General features: G+C 43.6%; 1 protein-coding gene across 1 annotated transcript in view; it reads right to left on the reverse strand.

Moving 5' to 3' along the window:
• Positions 1-8,407: 8,407 nt before the first annotated feature.
• The window catches only part of LOC146780073 (arylamine N-acetyltransferase, pineal gland isozyme NAT-10-like), a 45,726-nt gene continuing 35,069 nt past the window's right edge, over positions 8,408-19,064 (reverse strand). The window contains exon 2 of the mRNA XM_085637709.1: positions 8,408-17,933. Within this exon, the coding sequence (XP_085493835.1) occupies positions 17,053-17,925 (873 nt within the window). The 5' untranslated portion in view covers positions 17,926-17,933 and the 3' untranslated portion in view covers positions 8,408-17,052. The remainder of the gene's footprint in view (positions 17,934-19,064) is intronic.

The following is a 19,064-nucleotide window of genomic DNA, read 5'->3' on the forward strand; positions in this document are numbered from 1 at the left end:
TCTTAAACATTTTAGAATGGGTGCACAATGATTGGTAACTGTGGACGCAAGTATGTATGGATTGGTGACGAGTTATCACAAAGGTGTGGTAAGGAACAGTGAAATATTACCTTTGCTTTGCTCACCTTGTCAGATGCTGAAAGAAGATATGCTGTTATTGAGAAGGAGCTTTGGCATGTGTCAGGGCCATTGAACATTTCCGTAATTTCATCTGGGGGTCACGCTCTATTCTCAAAACAAAACTCTTGTAGGGATTCTTTCTCCAGGTGGGCGTTGGAATGCCACTGCTCTGATTGCGAGACTTGTCTCGAAACTTCAAGAGTATTGGTTTGAAGTGAAAGATGTGCCAGGACACAGTAATGTAATGGCTGTTTGTCTCGTCTGCCCTTATCTGACATAGCAATCAATTTAACTGGTATTGACGAGGACGTTGTACTTGCGGTGTCTGATTATGTTTCTGATGAGTTAAAGGAGTTACAGAAAGACAAATGGGTGAAAAATGATATAGATGATCAGCTTTGTGTCAGATTAAAAAGTTTGTAGAAGTGGGATGGCCAGAAATGAGGAAAGTGGAGAAAGAACTTATTCCATTCCTTAGAATAGCTGAGGAGTTGGTTGTAGAAAATTGACTTGTTTTTAAAAGTGGGAAGTGATATTTTGAGATTGGCTCATGAAGGACATCCAGGTATGTCCTCAATGAAGAGGCTCATACGCACCACGTTTTGGTGGCCTGGTTTGGATAGGATGGTAGAATAGGTGGTGAGGGAATGTCATATTTGTGTCAATAGTGAAAAAATGCTGAAACCTGTTCCAGCTCCACTTCAACCCATACCCTGGCCTACCACTCCTTGGCAGAAGGTGGGATTTGAAATTTCTGGACCTTTTCAGGCACTTCCGTCTGATTGTCGTTTTGCCATGGTGCTAGTTGATTACCATTCGAAACAGACTGAGGTGAAACTGGTGTCTCATGCCACTTCTAGTGCCATTATTGAATTTTTCAAAGACGCTTTTGCTAAGGAAGGTTATCCTGAAGTGATAATATCTGATAACGGTGCAATTTGTGTCTAAAGAAATGCAAAGCTTTTTCTCTTTTAGCAATATTAAACATGCAAACACTGCTTTGTACGAACCACAAGGTAATGGACAAGTTGAAAGGTTTAATAGAGTCCTTAAGGAGTGTATTGTTTCGGCACATGGTTTTGGTTGTTTGTGGAAGGCCAAATTGAGAGAGAAACTGTGGTGGTATTGTATTATTTCTCAAATCACCACTGAGGTCAGTCCTTTAGATTGCTGAGAGGTAGACCACCCATATCCAAGTTGTGTCCTTGGTGGTTCAGAAGGGAATAGGCAAAATTTAAAGGTGAAGTGAATGTTCAAGAGATTAAGGACAGAGTTCATTTGAAGCAAAATAAGGTAAAGAAGTCGTATGATGAAAAATAGAAAACCAAGTGTCATTTATTTGTAGTGGGTGATTGGGTGAAGATGAAGAAACCAGGGCTGTTTCCGGAGAATGTGCATAAGTTTGGTAAGGCTATGAGAATCATCAAAGTTCTCAGGACACCCCCACGCCGCACGGCCCCCAGCTGTGTGCGTTTCCCCTCGTGTGCCGTAGCTGCTGCTCGCAGACTGGTTCTGCCGTCTGCCTGCCGTTCTGTCCCCCAGCTATTTCGACTGTTTCTGCGTTCAACTGTTGTACTTTGTGCTTCATTGTGTATAATATTGTTTATTCTGTACTTGTTCCCGCTCTGCCGCCTGCCCCACTCTCCGCTTCCCGCCGCCGCCGTTCTCGCAGCCACGCCCCCTTTTCCCGCGTCATCCCCGCTCCCACCTCCCAGCTGCTCCTCCCTCCCACTTAGCCATAAATGGGGACCGCACGGACGCGCAGCGGTCACGCGCAGCGGGCGCGCCGATTGTGCGCCGAAGGCGCGCCAAAGGCAATTCCGTCTGCACCCGTCTGCGCCTGGACTGCGCCCAGCACCAGGACCCCTGGCCCCCGCCGACGCAAGACTACCCGACGGACCTACGACACCGCCACCCTCAACGCACTCAATGCCAGCCGGAACCCTGCCTGCTACCGAGCCACCCCGAGACGCACCAACGGACCCTTCGCCTGCCAAGCCTGCCGATTCACCTGCCTCCGGACCTGCACCACCCCGCCAAGTCGAGCACCAGCAGCAACCACCTGAAGTGCATCCTGCTCAACACCCGCTCCGTCCACAGGCACGCCGTGGAACTCTGGGACCTGCTCGACGCGACCGCACCGGACGTCGCCTTCCTCACCGAAACCAGTATGAACGCCTCCTCAGCGCCCAACATCGCCATAGCCATCCCGGACGGATACAAGATCACCCGGAAGGACCACGTCAACCAGACGGGGGGAGGCATCGCCATCGTACACAAGAACACCATCCGCATCTCGACTAACTCCGACAAAACCTTCACCGCCGCCGAACACCTCCACTTCCAGATACACACCGACCCCAAGACCACCCTCCGAGGCACCCTCATCTACAGGCCCCCGGGACCACGCGCACAATTCAGCGAAGACATCGCAGACTTCATCGGCCCGCACGCCCTTCCCTCCACCGACTACATCCTCCTAGGAGACCTCAACTTCCACCTGGAGAACAACAATGACAGAAACACCACTGCCCTGCTGGACAACCTCGCCAACTTCGGACTCAAGCAACTGGTGAACACCCCCACCCACTACGCCAGCCGGACTCAAGCAACTGGTGAACACCCCCACCCACTACGCCAGCCACACGCTTGACCCCGTCTTCTCATCCAGCAAGCACATCTCCTTCCGCCACTCCACCGGACTCCACTGGACCGACCACAGCTGCGTCCACTTCAGCTTCAGAAGAATTACGACCCACCCCCACCCCCAACAGGTTCCCCGCCGGAGCTGGAGCAAGATCACCGCCGAGCAGCTCACCGCCTCCCTCAGCCAGAACACCCCCACCAGCACAACGGACCCCAACGAAGCAGCCAGCAACCTCACCAAGTGGCTGACCGCCTGCGCCGATGACCTCGCACCACTAAAGAACCTTCCCAGCAGACCCGGCAGCAAGAAAACCCCCTGGTTCACCGACGAACTCAAGGAATCCAAGAAGAACTGCCGCACCCTCGAGAAAGCCTGGCGGCTTGACCGGACCACACACAACAGGACCGCCCTCAACCATGCCACTCGCAAACACCATCAGCTGATCTGCGCCACCAAGAAGTCGGCACTCAAAGAACGACTGGACAACAACGCCCACGACAGCAAGGAACTCTTCAGCATCGTCAAAGAGTTCTCCAACCCCAGCGCCGGAAACAACGACATCACTCCCTCGCAAGACCTCTGCGACTCACTCGACTCGTTCTTCCACCGCAAGATCTCCGACATACACAACAGCTTCGACGCACAGACCACGCACCCTACCACCGAACCAACGCCTGCCACCACCACCCTCTGCAACTGGACCACGATCAGCACCGAAGACACCACCCACACGATGAACTCCATCCACTCCGGATCACCAACCGACCCCTGCCCCCACCACGTCTTCAACAAGGCCGACTCAGTCATCGCACCCCATCTCCGGGACATCATCAACTCCTCCTTCCACACCGCCACCTTCCCGGAGAGCTGGAAGCACGCCGAGCTTACCGCCCTCCTGAAGAAACCAACGGCGGACCCCACCGACCTCAAGAACTACCGTCCCATCTCGCTCCTTCCGTTTCCGGCCAAGGTCATCGAGAAGACCGTCAACAGACAGCTCGCCGCCTTCCTCGAGACGAACAGATCCCTCGACCCCTCGCAGTCCGGATTTCGGGCCAACCACAGCACCGAGACCACCCTAATCGCAGCCACCGACGACATCAGAACCCTGATCGACAATGGGGAAACAGCGGCCCTCATCCTCCTGGACCTCTCTGCGGCGTTCGACACTGTCTGCCACCGCACCCTAGTGAAACGCCTCAGCAACATCGGAATCCGAGAGAAAGCACTGAAGCGGATCATCTCTTTCCCCGCCGGAAGAACCCAGAGAGTCCGCCTCCCCCCGTTCAGATCCGAGGCCACCGAAGTCATCTGCGGCGTACCACAAGGATCCTCACTCAGCCCAACCCTCTTCAACGTCTACATGAGCCCCCTCGCACGCCAACACAACCGCAACATCATCTCCTACGCTGACGACACCCAGCTGATCCTCTCCCTCACCAACGACCCCACCACCGCCAGAACCAGCCTACATGAAGGGATGAAAGATGTCGCCGACTGGATGAAGAACAGCCGCCTTAAACTGAACTCAGACAAGACGGCAGTCCTCATCCTGGGATCATCACCCTCCGCCTGGGACGACTCCTGGTGGCCCCCGGCCCTGGGCACCACTCCCAAGCCAACGGACCATGCACGCAACCTGGGCTTCATCCTGGACTCCTCCCTGTCGATGACCAGACAAGTCAACGCCGTCTCATCTTCATGCTTCAACACCCTGCGTATGCTCCGCAAGATCTTCAGATGGATCCCCACTGAAACCAGGAAGACAGTTACCCAGGCACTCGTCACCAGCCGACTGGACTACGGGAACACCCTCTATGCCGGAACCACAGCCAAACTTCAAAAAAGACTCCAACGCATCCAGAAAGCCTCCGCACGACTCATCCTGGACAACCCCGACACAACCACATCACCGGACACCTGAGAGACCTGCACTGGCTCCCCGTCAGCAAGAGAATCACGTTCAGACTCCTCACCCACGCACACAAGGCTCTCCACGACCTGGGCCCCAAGTACCTCAACGACCGCATGACCTTCTACACGCCCACCCGCCAGCTACGATCGACCAGCCACGCCCTTGCCACCGTACCACGCATCTGCAGAGCCACCGCCGGAGGAAGATCCTTCTCCTACCTGGCAGTCAAGACTTGGAACTCCCTCCCCACCCACCTTCGGCGAACCCAAGACCATCTCTCCTTCAGGAAGCAGCTCAAGACCTGGCTGTTCGAGCAGTAACTTACCCCCCTCCCCCAGCGCCTTGAGACCCTCCCGGGTGAGTAGCGCACTTTACAAATGCCGTGATTGATTGATTGATTGAAAGTTTATGTAGTGACTCAAGATGGGAAAGTCTGGAATGTGAAACGTTTGGCTAGGTGTAAGCCTGATTCCAATGAAAAGTTTGATGGTGGGTCTTTCTTGAGAGTGGACTTGGGAGAACAGATCTGCTCTGATTTGCAAGGTGCTAAACTGCCGAGAAGTGAATGCTTTATGGATACAAAAGCATCTAATGGGGGAAGCTTTTCTGATTCCCTTGCTGAAGAATCTGTAGCTTCCAGAGTTAAGTTGGGGATGTGTGTAAAACGTTGTCCTACCAGATATGCCGATTTTGTATGACTGAACTTTATTTTCTTCTTTATCTTATGCTTTTCTCTGTAAGTGTTTTTTTAATCTTTCTTTTGTATATAGTTTTATTGTATTTTATTTGTTTATTTTTATAGGGAAAGGTGTGTTAGATCTACAGCTTTCTAGCTATCTATGCCTTTGTCATTGTATGATGTAATATGGGTCTGTCATGGAATGTGGGAGGCTCAGGTTGATTCTTATCTAGGCAGTTGGAGCTGTTCTAGGGGACTGTGCTGCAACGGAATAAAGTCTTCTCTCAAGTTATACCTGTTGTCTTATTTCTGGATTTAACATATCTGTACAAAGTTACATCTTGATTTCTGGTTCTACCCTCCCCCATCTTGTGTGAGACTCAGTCTGCTGTTGGTGAGAATGCTCAACCTGAAGTCTCGATTTGTCACTCACAGAGTTTTCTGATAGAGAACATTCCTTGTCCCAAATTTGCTACACCATTTAATTACACTGCTTTCTCACACCCTGTACGATTCACCAAAATGCATTCTCTACATACCACACTACACACTGACTCTACATGCTGTGTCATCGCCATATCCAAAATAACAAAGTTGACATCCTCCATAATATATTCAAGTAACCATAGCTTCATCTCCCTTTGTTATTACCACACCATCAACTTTTATAATGTCATCCTAACACCATTTTTCTTATTTTCACTACACCATCCTTCACCAAACCCACTCTCAGAAATAACCACATTGCTTTCATCATAAAGTTATTGCATGTCGTGTCATATTGAACCCTTACCCAGCCACACTACTTGGCTGAAATACTCACCAAATCTTGACTTACCACCATGTCAAGGTACTCTTTGGCTCAATCCTGTGCCTCACCGTGACTAAATATATGACCTGCATCCTATAACATATCCCTAGTGCAGACTGCAGCAAGCCCTGACTGTACTCCGGCCCCACATACTGTATGTTACCAACATCACTCCTAAGTACACATCGGTTATTCTCTGGACTGAACTTGGTCCACATCCGGATTTGTATACTCCTAACATCCAGGCTTCACATCCAGCATCATGTGTTTTGCACTTCACCATCCATCACTATGCATGAAACCCCCATTATATTGTGACTTTAAGGTAAGCAGCAGCGACATGCAGAGGTGAGCAGGGAGTCTTGTAGTATTCCAATTAAGACTTTAGTCTCAGACAGCTCACCATTATCCTGTCAAATAGCTGCACCCAAAGTTCTAACTAACACTACAACTAAAATATAACATTCCTATCCAAGCTAAAAGCTGTATTCTAGATTCTAAATTTAAAAAGAAAGCCATCCCTTATTAAAAATAAAATACAAAACACATCAATATTTATCAAACAAAAACAAACAATAAATAGACTGGACTAATTAACATTGTTCAAATCAGTCTGAGGTTTCTTAATATATGTTGTTGATTTCCTAATGATGCCAGAAGTAACATTATTAGTGTGAGTATTCGATTAAAAAAAAAATGCTTGAGCAGATGGACAGGTTTGAGAAAATTATTCTGCCTTTGTGTCCATATATTGGAATTCGGACTGTCTTCACAGGTTCTTCACCTTCAATTTCGATGCAGTCTTTGTTTGTCTAAAACTTTGGAAATGTGAGACATTGTTGGTTATAATCGTTGCTTTACTCTGCACAGAAATCATTGATCCTTTTACTTTAGTCACAGTTTAAGCATTTGAATCATAGACACTTTTAGATTTCTTTGTCTGTGGCTGCCTGATTAAAACCACGTCACCTAGATGTGAATCTTGTATTCCGGCTTATCTTTGTTCATCTGTATATCTTTTCTTTCATTCTTTTGCCAGCATATCCGGTCTGAAAACTTCTTCCCATCATTCTGGAGGCCTTGCATGTAGTTGTGATAGCCACTTTGCTTTATTTGACCAAGCATCAGTTCCAACTGAGTATACTAGTGGTTCCATGAACATTGTTTCTATAATGTCTCAAAATTTAGCATAATGTGTGATTTAATGCCACTGGTAACTGTTTTGCTCTCTGAACTGTCTTCTCTATAGTACTCATTAATCATTCAATAATTTTATTTGCTTGTGGCCAGAGAGGAGTTATTTTCCTATGAATTACTTCCATATAATATAAGAATTTAAAAATGTTTTTAAACTCTTCACCACTGACTGGCTGTCCATTGTCAGTTTGTAACACAGACGACTTTCCCCATGTCGAAAATATGTCCTCTATAATTGGAAGTACAGAGGATTATGAGGTTGATGTGGAAAACTAGAGTATTCATCCATAACAACAAACTGATAATGTCCTGAGTCCAAGAGCCCATAGAAGTCTGCTGCAAATGTTTTTCAGACTGCATCTGGAAGTTTTGACATCTTAAGCTCTTCTGTGAATGTTTTCTTTGCAGTGCATTGGCAGGCTTGAATAACTTCTTCAACACAAGCATCTAATCCAGAAAATCACATTTAGTCTTGTAGAAAAAATGTTGTTGGGGTCATTCTTCTGTGACTTTCGTGAGCGACAGCAATCAATCAAATTACTATCTTTGTTCCACCAAGAATTCCAGATAAAGCTATTCCAAGTTCTTCCACTACTTACTCCATGCAAAGTGTGGGATCAAAATATGATAGTTGCGCAGCAGATGAGATGTCTTTTTAATTTCCAAATATGATACTTCACATTTTCCCTTCCCTTCAAACTTGTTTCCTTACTTTATTAGTTCATGCAATAGCACACTTATAGTAGCAAAATCTTTAATATACCATGAACAAGAACTAGCCATACATTGAATCGCAGTTCCGACAGCTCCTAATGCAATTTATTCACCAAAGAAGATATTTTGGCAGGATCTGAACGCATTCCTCCCTTTGAAAAAATATGACCATGGAATGTCAATTACGGTTTATCCTTTTCACATTTTTCAGCATTTAAGGTGAGACCAGCTTCATTCAAACACTGACATACTTTTGTCAAAGCATAATCATGTTCTTCTTGAGTTTTTCCAAAAAATAGAACATTGCCATTATAATTCATGCAATTTTCTACAGATCTGATTACATTCTTTATTGTATATTTCAGCAGCCGAAAAAATTCCAAAGTTCAATCATTCGTATCTGAACAAACCGAAATGAGAGGAAAATGTTGTTATGTATCACAAATGTTCATCAATTTCCAACTGATGATAACCTATGCACAGATCTATCCTTGAAAATACTGCTGCACTGTTGAGATTACTTATGTCATCCAAATGTGGTCCTGGATGCCTTTCCCTTTCAATCGGCGTATTGGCAATTCTCATTTCAACGCGTTACCTGATTTTTTTATGTGTTTTTCCAAGATGCTGAACAAGTTTCTGGCTCAATAATATCTTGCTGTATTATAAAATCTGCAAAATTGTATCTCTTTGACATTGTTTTGTAGATATACTGGGAGCTACATGTGTACTACGGGTTTTATTGACTCATTTATATGTAAAATAATGACCTTTCCTTCAAATTTACCTACATTTTTAAATTAACTTTGAAATTTTCATAGGACTGGATGTTGCATTGTAATGGGAAACATTATTGCAATTCGACCCATAAGTTGTTCAGTTACATTGCTCAATAAACAAGGACCTTTGACTTCTCCCTGCAAGACATGAAATTCTTCCTCAATTGATGTGCTCCAATAAGTGAGTTTCCATGATTTTTACTTTATTATTGACAGGTTGTCTGGCACCCACTAAAAAATATTACATTAGACAGGATTGAAGGAGGTTTTTTAGCCATTTTCACATACTCAGATACATGTTGTTCCACGATCCAAAACAAATGGTGCGTTGTGGGAACCAACAAGAATATCAATGGTGCCTGTTTTCTTTACATGATCCCTGTGCATTAAACAAATTTGTTCTGAACTTCTATCACATGCTTCTTGCACTATGTGCAGAGCTGTTCCCTCGAATTATTTTTTTAGGAGAATTCTTGACTAACTCAATAATAATTTAACTTGTCTCATGTATTTGTCACCACTTTTATTATCTTGGTTTCTTTCATCCTTTCAAATCTCTTTTTGTTATAGTTTTCATTTTGCTTTGCACATAGTCGCAAAATGTTGTCTTCTTCCACACTTTCAACATATTTGTCCCATAGCTGGACAATTGTCTGTGTGTGATTATTGTATGCAACATCTGTAACACTGCTTTCTTTATCCTTTTTGATCTTTACATTGTTCATACTCCCTTTTTCAATCTTATAGCTTCTTCATTATCGAACTTGTCAAATTCACAGAATGTACCTAATTTACATAATCTTGTAACAGAATTGTTAATTTATTTATCCTCTGTTTGACATGCAGTATGAGAGTGTACCTATCAAAATATATATTCTGTTGTGGGTCAAATATGTCATTAGGCATTTTATAAGTTCTTCCATCCGCCTTAGGTAATGTAATAAATACATATTTCACTTTATCTCCTATTAACTAGAATAATAAATCTCTTGCCCATTCATTAGAGCAGAATACTACACAAGATGGCCCCACGCTATAGTTTATCACGCCTTCACAAAGCATAGACATATACCATCACAATATAACATCCTGGCTGATCAACCTGTACCAAACCGTCACTGCTTTATACTTCCATTCTCTCATCTCACACTGATCCCACACAATCTATTATATTTCTCATGTATCACACTCGGTAATACCGCTATCACACCTTGATCTCACACCCTGTATTATAACTTCATGCTTCCTCAGTCCCACATCTTATATTATATCTTCTCCGCTCACTAGCCCCATAAGTTGCAACATAATATACATCACTCAGTACTTACAGATTGCATCAGATCCTCAACACAACCTTGTCCCAGAGCCAGAATCATTCCCCACCACACATTAATGGGGAATGATTTATATTACACGTATTTACATTATCCTAGGCTCATACCTTCCTCTGTTCTCTCACTACATGCTACTTCATATTGTGACACTGTGAGACATTTACTCCTAGGACCTCCCAGGCAGTCAGGCTCTAGCCAAGAAGCTTAAGGCAGCCCTAGTGGCAGCTGGGTCCTGCCATGTTGAAACTGTGGATCGTGGGTAATTTTACAGTAAATCAATAAGGAAGAGCAGCAAAAGGAGGTGGTTTAACTCTGAGAAAATAGTTACTTCTGCCACAACATGACGCCAAAATCAGAGATGCATGGGCAACAGATATGGGACATCCTATCACTGATAAGGAGTGGAAGGGGTGTTGCAAACAAATCAAACTGGTGTCCTGCAACCACAGACACAAACTCCTACATTTCAAGATGCTCCGACGGGCCTATGTTACACCTCATCAGATGGTTAGAATCAATAGCACCTACTTTACGCATTGCCACAAATGCAACACACAGGCAGCTACGTTCATACACATGGTGTGGACCTATGGTGTGATTAGCGCTCACTGGCAGGAGGTACATGAACTGGTCCAGCGCATGACTGGGATGCAACTGATGCCTTCACCCTTACTAGCACTGATGGGCTACACAGATACATTACCCAAAGGCATGCGCAGATTTGTAGCAATTGCAATGCTACTGTAGGAGCGGGCACTAGTACTTCGCCGGGGCACAGTTAAACTATGGCTCAAGAGCGTGTCCTACTGTGACACTACTGGTGACTTATACGCTAGCTTACAGCTGCCAACATCCTGCCCCAAGGACGTTTTGCAACCTTTAAGAGATTATCTCTTGCAGCAGGCGGAGCAAGATACACAAGCCATTGAAAGGGGGCAGTACACAGCGTCAGGAAATTAGCACATTTGGGAACTGTTTCAGAGAATGTGGTAAACTGATTGTTGGGGACGGGCAGAGAACCAAATGTCTTCTGCAATCTCTATGTATTACTCATTGGGGGGCAAGCAGATATGTACCAATAACTAGATACTATCATAATTGTGGGTGCGGCGATATATATTGTACTGGACATGATATGTTTTATTTGATTTGAAAATGCTGGACTATCGTTTTTTTCTGGTTTTCCTTTTACATAACCATATTTCACTGCTTCTGTATGCTTTTAAATGAAGCAATAAAGAAAGTTTTGTTTAAAAAACTATGAGAATATAGTTAAGATTAGGTGGTAGTATGTTTCCAATCACTATCTAGTACATAGGGTAAATCTGGTCCTTGTCCACTGCAAATTGTTGTTTTTCCGTCGTGACTGAAGTTTTCAAGGCACTTTTTGCCTTAAAATTTCTAAAAATAATATTTAATTATTTTTTCTAAATTAGTTTGGTTATTGTATTGCGTGTTTTTTACTTAAAAAGTGTTGGTATTTAATAAACTTAACGCACAGTTCTCCAAGCATTGCCTGCAGCTTGCACTTTAGATGCCAGGGAATGAGCAGATTTTTGAGTTGGTAGGGCTACCCCTTCCGAAATTCACAACTCCTTTTCTGACAATGGTCGATAACTAGGAAAATTGCGCTCAAAATCAGTTTCCCTAGGGACGATAACACCTCAGCAGTCCTGGGAAGATTCAGGCTTGCTTGACACCCAATGAAAGTATTACATTATTTCATGAGCATCTCTTTCGAACATATAGGTTTTAACCAATTATATATAGATTTTATTCTAACATACACATTCTTGTCACATCTTTATAGTCTCTTATCAGTGAAGAGTTCCACTGTTCCACTGAACTTCCAGGAGGATATTGGGATCACTTATGCCCATTTAGTGGTTTGGTTTGAACCACATCATCAAAAAATCCTACTCGGTGGTCTCTGGGTCAAAGCCCAGATTGATTCCCTTCTCAAGGATGAGAGAAATTTATCCAATGGAGATGCCTTTTCAGTGGGCCCATAAAGTAAAAGGTTGAATGTTTATACTTGTTCGTCAGTTCATGCACTACAATGGAGGTGCAGTTGAGGTCATATTTAGAAGCAGGATCAGTAGCAACAGTGTGGTTGAAGGGATTCAGCTGTAACCACCACATTTACCAAATGTAAGTGCCCAGGAGTAGAAAACAAACTTGGGCCAATACAGAAAAGCCTAATGATATGATGTTGCAAGAAAGAGGTATTCACATTATGTTTTCATGAGCTAGACATTCTCAACAAAGTTGCTAGAGCTATTACTATAGTCCTTGTCTTATTTATTTATTTTTAAAAGGACAGTGCTCTTCATAAATCATTACGACTTTTGAATTATCACAGTATCAATCTTCCGATTATGTATGTTCCATGTACATCCCATAGTTCCCTTATTTTATGATCTGTAACATTGAATAGTTTTGAAGATCTGTAACATTGAATAGTTTTGAATTTTTATGTATATTGAACAAGGCTGTTCATAAAAGAGAGGTGGCGTTTCCCAGCATTTCAAAAATCTTAAGCAATTCCAGGCTCTTATCATTTCCCTTCTCAATAACTAAGCCCTTTTTTGGACAACGAGAACGAGTGCCTTCCTGAAGCATACGAACATCTGCCATCTTAATGGCAAAGGGCTGAATGGTGGTTCTAATGAAACAGCATCTGTGGCCATTACTGTAAAGCAGCCTTCTAAGAAGTTAGATAGATATTCTTGCAATGCTCCATTTATTATGTTGTATTGTATTGTATTGTATTAATATTTATAAAGCGCAGCTGCGACCCTACGGGTATCCAGGCGCTCTGACAGAACAGGATCACTTATGCTGAGGGGGAAGGTCAGGGGACATCAGGCTGCTGGAAAGAGCCAGGTTTTAAGGCGCTTTCTGAATTCCATTAGCGACTTCGTCTGTCTAAGCCCCTGTGGGAGCTCATTCCATATCCGAGCTCCCGCCACACTAAAAGCCCTCCCACCCAACCTTGAGCGTTTAAACCTGGGTTGTGCCAACAAACTGGCATTAGAAGATCACAGCTGCCTTGCGGGAGAATAACGTATAAATCTTTCCTGGAGAGGGACCGGTCCACTCCCATGAATTGCTTTATGAACTAAGCAGAGGGACTTAAAAAGAACCCTTTCTCTAACTGGCAGCCAATGAAGTTCACGTAGCGCCTGAATAGAGGAAGAGTCGTACTTGCGATTTAGCGCCAACTTCGCTGCAGCTGACTGAACTCTCTGTAGCCCCTGCAGAATGTATTGGGGGGCTACTAGATACAGGGAGTTGCAATAATCCATTCTGCTTAGCACCGTACTCCTAACGGCCGTGCTACGAGAGTCTTCGGGCAGCAGTGGAAGAATACGGCGTAAAAGCCGTAGTAATCCAAAGCATATGCTGGCTGTCTTATTAGCCTGCGAGTCCAACTGGAGATTACTGTCAAATAAGACACCAAGATTCCGTACTGTGCTGACTGGGACCAGTGGAGCCGCATCCGGAACAAGCCTGAGGTCCACTGGTAGGTGTTGAATCTACCTTATCGGCGCATAGCACAATAGCTCGGTTTTATCTCCATTAAACTGCAGGCAATTTCTCTGTAGCCAGTCGATAGTCAGCCTCATGCAGCTTTGGAATTGCTCCAGGGGAACTGCCTGTTTTCCTTCCAGTGAGAAGGCCAGTTGCGTATCATCTGCATAATTGATTAGCTCCACCCCGAACGCCTTGATGATTGGAAATAGCGGCTGCAGATATATATTAAATAGGATGGGGCTGATGCTGGAACCCTGTGGTACTCCAAAATCTACGGGGGTCTTATCTGAAGAGAAAGGTCCCAAAGTCACCATTTGATGTCTTCACGCTAAATAGGAGCGGAGCCACTGTAGTGCCTGGCCCCTCACCCCAAAGTCCTCCAGACGCTCCAGCAAGATTGTATGACTCACTGTATCGAATGCGGCTGACAGATCCAGGAGCACCAAAACAGCGGTGCTCCCGTTGTCAGCCCGCATTTGCATAATGTCCAGCATGGTGGCCAGAGCTGACTCCGTTCCGTGACTGGGGCGGAAGCCAAACTGGTCCTTATCCAGCAGATGGTTTTCCTTTAAGTAGTCCGAAAGGCACCTACTCACAACCTTTTCTAAGATTTTAATAGGAAAAGGAAGGAGAGAGATAGGCCGGAAGCTAGCTGGAACAGTTGGATCCAAGGTTGGTTTTTTGATAAGGGGGGAGACTACTGCCTGTTTCCAACTCTCTGGAACCAGACCCGCTTCCAGAGACTGGTTGCAAATCTGGCACAGCCAGGGGAAGGTCAGGTGACCATAGAGCTTCCATGCCCTCTGGGGCAGGGGGTCAAGAGATGAACCAGAAGAGATACTGTGAGCCGTTGTAGCAAATGACACTTCCGTAAAAGAGGGGAAAGTGGTCAGGGAGCAGTGGCGGCCCGGTCTCTCAATGGCCATCTCCTTATCTGAGCCCTGACCAGCTGCATCATTGCCCTTAAAGAGATCAGTTATCTTAGCCACCTTGTCCTTAAAATGGGTAGCGATCTCATCACACAGCCTTTGTGATGGTACTACTTTGTTCTCTAGGCAGCGCGGGGCCGAGATGGATCTAACAATTTTGAACAGTTTCTTAGCCCCATTTGGAGCTGCTCTATGGAGTCAGCATAAAAATTGGCTTTACGCTCCATAATGAGCTGCTTATACCTGCTCTGTGCTGATTTTAACGTCAGCTTATCCATGTCCAAGTATCCCTTCCTCCATTTTCTTTCGGCCCGTCTGCAGTGTGGTCTTTGCATTCTCAGCTCTTCATCGTACCAAGGAGCAGATGGTTTATTCCTAATTCTTACCTTTTTTATCGGAATTAGATGGTCTAGATCGGTAGTGATGAACTCGTGGTAGGCGTTATAATTCACCTCCACCATACTGGAGGCCTGAAAAAGACTAACTGTGGGAGGAGTTAGAAGAACACCCATTTTTGCCAGTTTAGTCCAGTTTCTGCCTTCCCGGTACGATACTGTGGTTTTAGCTTGGGCTGGAGTATCAGGTAACAGTAGATTAAAATGTTGAAATTAAAAGCAGGGTCTGCCACTATTAACCACCTAGAACTGGGATGCAGATTACAAAACATCTGATATATGGCATTGAAATTGAATTCAGATCCTTTGACAATTCTTTCAAGAGTAGTTCCATCCTTAAGATACTTTGGCCCACCAAGGTATCCAGAAAGACCCCAGGCAAATGAGCATGCTCCTTGTACTACCCCTTCCCGCTTTAGGGATTTAATTGAATGTTGAGTGGCAAGAGGATTTCTTAAGAAATAGAGAGTTTTATTGGCTGTTATGCAGTATGGGCCTGCCCTGTAGCTAGTGTGAGTAGTTGTACACTACACCAGTCTGCACACAAACATGTAGACAAAGAATGGATATACGATGAACAACTCTAACGTGGCCTCAGAGGAGACATTACAAAAAATGGTCATGGGGAAGGACAATGCTGAGCATCAGGCAACCTGATCATGGACAAACAAACACATCTTAATGAAAGGGCTGTGACTGTGTGACTCATTAAATAACAACTGTGACTAACTGCCTCATGAGGACAAAATGGATTGCACCACAACGTGAGTGTACAAAAAACACTATAGAGGTTCAAATTCATTCCAGATTTTCAAAGTAACCACGATGTAGAGGAGCTCCATTAGATTCTTTGTATTAAAATCTGCTTGTGAATATCCAGACTGTCAGGCGTAGATATGGCCTATAGTGATCTCTGCTGAAGACCCCTTGAGTACAGATCATGTCCCAGTGAGAATCATTCCTGTTATTGCTACAAAATGCCTCACTTGAAGAAAGATCAAATGTCTCCATGTTAAATTGAGGGCATGTTGGAAGCTGTAAACTTTGAGATTGATTCTCTTGAAATGTTGATTTGGGGGAAGAGAAATCAAAGGTAGTCCAAAGGTTTACCTGGACATATATGAGAGCATACTTAACCTCTCAGCCACCAAGGGATAGACCTGTAAATTGAGCTGTGCATTGTATACATTTATTACCCAGAAAAACATGACTAATGATGAATGAGTAAAACTGAGAAAGGTTCATCCAGACATAGGTGTGGTAAATCGGCTCCAAAAGTATAATCAAAGTGGAGCCCAGTTATCATCGTCGAAAATATATGTTAGAGTCCTAAATGAAAATGCTTAAAAGGCACTGTCTGGCATCAATTCTGAAAAACCCTCCTGTGCTACTTTTTTTGCCAATGTTCTCCGGGAAACAACTGTTACAAAGCAGTCATTACATCACAATGCCTTTCCAATGCAACTTTTCCAACACAAGTGCCTTTACCTCACAAGGCATTACAACACAAGACATTACAACGCATGCCATCACAATGCATTATAAGGTAAGTAATGGAGAATTTTAAGTTTTAGGGAGGGTATGGGTTTAGGGGTAGTTGACAATAGTAATTTTTACCCCTACACTATCTAACACTTTCCCTACTGTTGCACTCACTGGAGGGAGAATAGTAATTTTTACTCCTATGCTATACTACACTTTTCCTACTGTTGCACTCACTGGAGTGGGAATAGTGACTTTTACCCCTACGCTATCCAACACTTACCCTACTGTTGCACTAAAAATATTATGCGTTGTGATGGAATGCGTTGTGATGGATTGCGTTGTGATGGTAGTTTTAAAAAATGTGTTGTAATGGTAGGCGTTGTAAAATCATGTGATGCAACGGTAGTTGTGATGCAAAAACCGCATTGTGAAAGCATGCGTTGTAATGGTTTGTATTGTAACGTCATATATTCATGTTCTCCCACCTTTTCACAAGTGGTTTCCTATCACCTATAGTAAGTAAACACCACTTGTGTACACTGGCACAAATTTCTTTTCTAAGATCAAATTAAATTTCTCTCTTAGAACCGTTTCCACTTCTTCATCTTTAATGGTTCTGAACTCCACCAGGTCCATATTATCTTTGTGGTTGTATGTTACTTCTGTATAGTTCCAGCCACACAGACATCGAACGCCATCAGCGAGTTGTAGGGTGCAGAGGGACTTCTTTCTAAATAGCGAATCTGGAGATGTTTGGAGAAGATTGTTTATGTCCAGGAAATCTTCTATCGTTCTCTCCTGAAGAGTGAAGCGATATACTTTCTTGTATTCATCCTTATGCAACAGATCAGCATTAGAAAAACTTTGATCAACAACATATTGTTTTCTTCTTATTTGATCAAAGTGCCAAACCCCATCAATGTCTGCTAAGTAAAATGTGGCAGGAACCTGAGGCTGATCTTTTCCCGATATCAGCTCCAAGGGTTCCCATATTTGATAATAGGCACCAAAACTACCATCGACGATATACGCTTGGCCATCAACAACCACTTTGAGCACGAGATGAGCCATATAAGTACTGTATATTTTCTGCAATGGAAGGTAAACACTTCCTCCATGCATTGTGACCTCATATCCCATTGTCTTTAGTACCCAAAACAAAAGGTGATTCTGTTCGCAGCACCACCCTCCACGTCGCTTTCTTACAATTTTGTTGTATATCACATCAAGGGCCAAGTCGATGGCTTCACCACACTGGATACTCAAGCTTTCAAATGGAACTGTCTTAATATGTTGCTTGAAGATCTCTTTCAATGTTTGATAGTCACAGTTTTCAACTGCTCCTTTGTACTGGATTCTTGAGAAATATTCTTCCAAATTCATTCTTGATACTATAATAAACATAGAATGATCAGTTGTGTGTAATGAAGAAAATAAATATCCAGTCACAAGCAAATATGTTTTAGTGCCTGCTGGTTATCGTACATTTGTTTTTTTAATGCTTTTTTTTAAAACTACAAACAAACAAACTTTCTATAGATAAATGGTAATGCTTGGTTGAGAGCTATCAAGTCAACATATGTTCCTTCGTTAGGTCAACACAACTGAAGAAGTTAAGACTTGTAGAGGAAACTATAATTGCATTTTGCAATTATGCAAAAATAGGATATTTTACAGTAGTATACGATTTTGATTAAAAAAACAAGGTTGAGAGGTAATTTATTAAGTGCTATAATCAACTATGGTTGACAGCAATTATCTACAGAAAATGGCAAGGGTCATCGAGATTGCCCATCTGTGTACCACAATACAAACCTGTCCCAGTTTAACGTAGATCTGGTACAAATCAGAAATAGTAACTGCAAATGTATCCTAAAGCAAACATATTAATTACTTCAAACAGAACATAATGGGACCTGCCGGGGAATTTACAATTGATTAATTCTTATTTAAGTAACACTCCAATTATATGGGTCAGGAAAGCCTTGTTTCTTACAGTAAGAGAATCAAAAAACTTTAGAACCCAAATGTTACTAAGTGCACTAGAGTATCAACTAAAGTTCTAAGACAATCAGTATAAATTAACCAGTATTGTGGCTCTTTGATTTTGTCTGATTCTGCCCTCATAAATATCTCTTAAATAATATGAATGGAGTATTTTTGATATTCTCAGACATTTTCAGTCCTGACTCCTGAATCGCCACCTCTTCTATGTCATCTCTATAGATGATGTGCAGTTGCTTCAATACATGGTTTTACAAATAAAATGTGGCAGGCTGTGAAGCCATTCTCTGAGGAACTCCCTTGTGAGCCAATAAATGCAAAAACAGATAAGCCAGAGGCAGAGTCCACATTCATCTGTCTATTTCGGCCAGTTGCCCTGCAACACATGATTGTCTTGATTGATGGGAAATATTCAGCCTGCTCTACATAGGATGCCTGCCCTATACATTTCTTAAAACAATGTCAACATTAGTTGCTCCTTTTTAAGCTCATTGTTAACAGTATGTGCCCATTCAAAT

This window comes from Triturus cristatus, chromosome 12 (assembly GCF_964204655.1).
Source record: "Triturus cristatus chromosome 12, aTriCri1.1, whole genome shotgun sequence".
Lineage (NCBI taxonomy): Eukaryota > Metazoa > Chordata > Amphibia > Caudata > Salamandridae > Triturus > Triturus cristatus.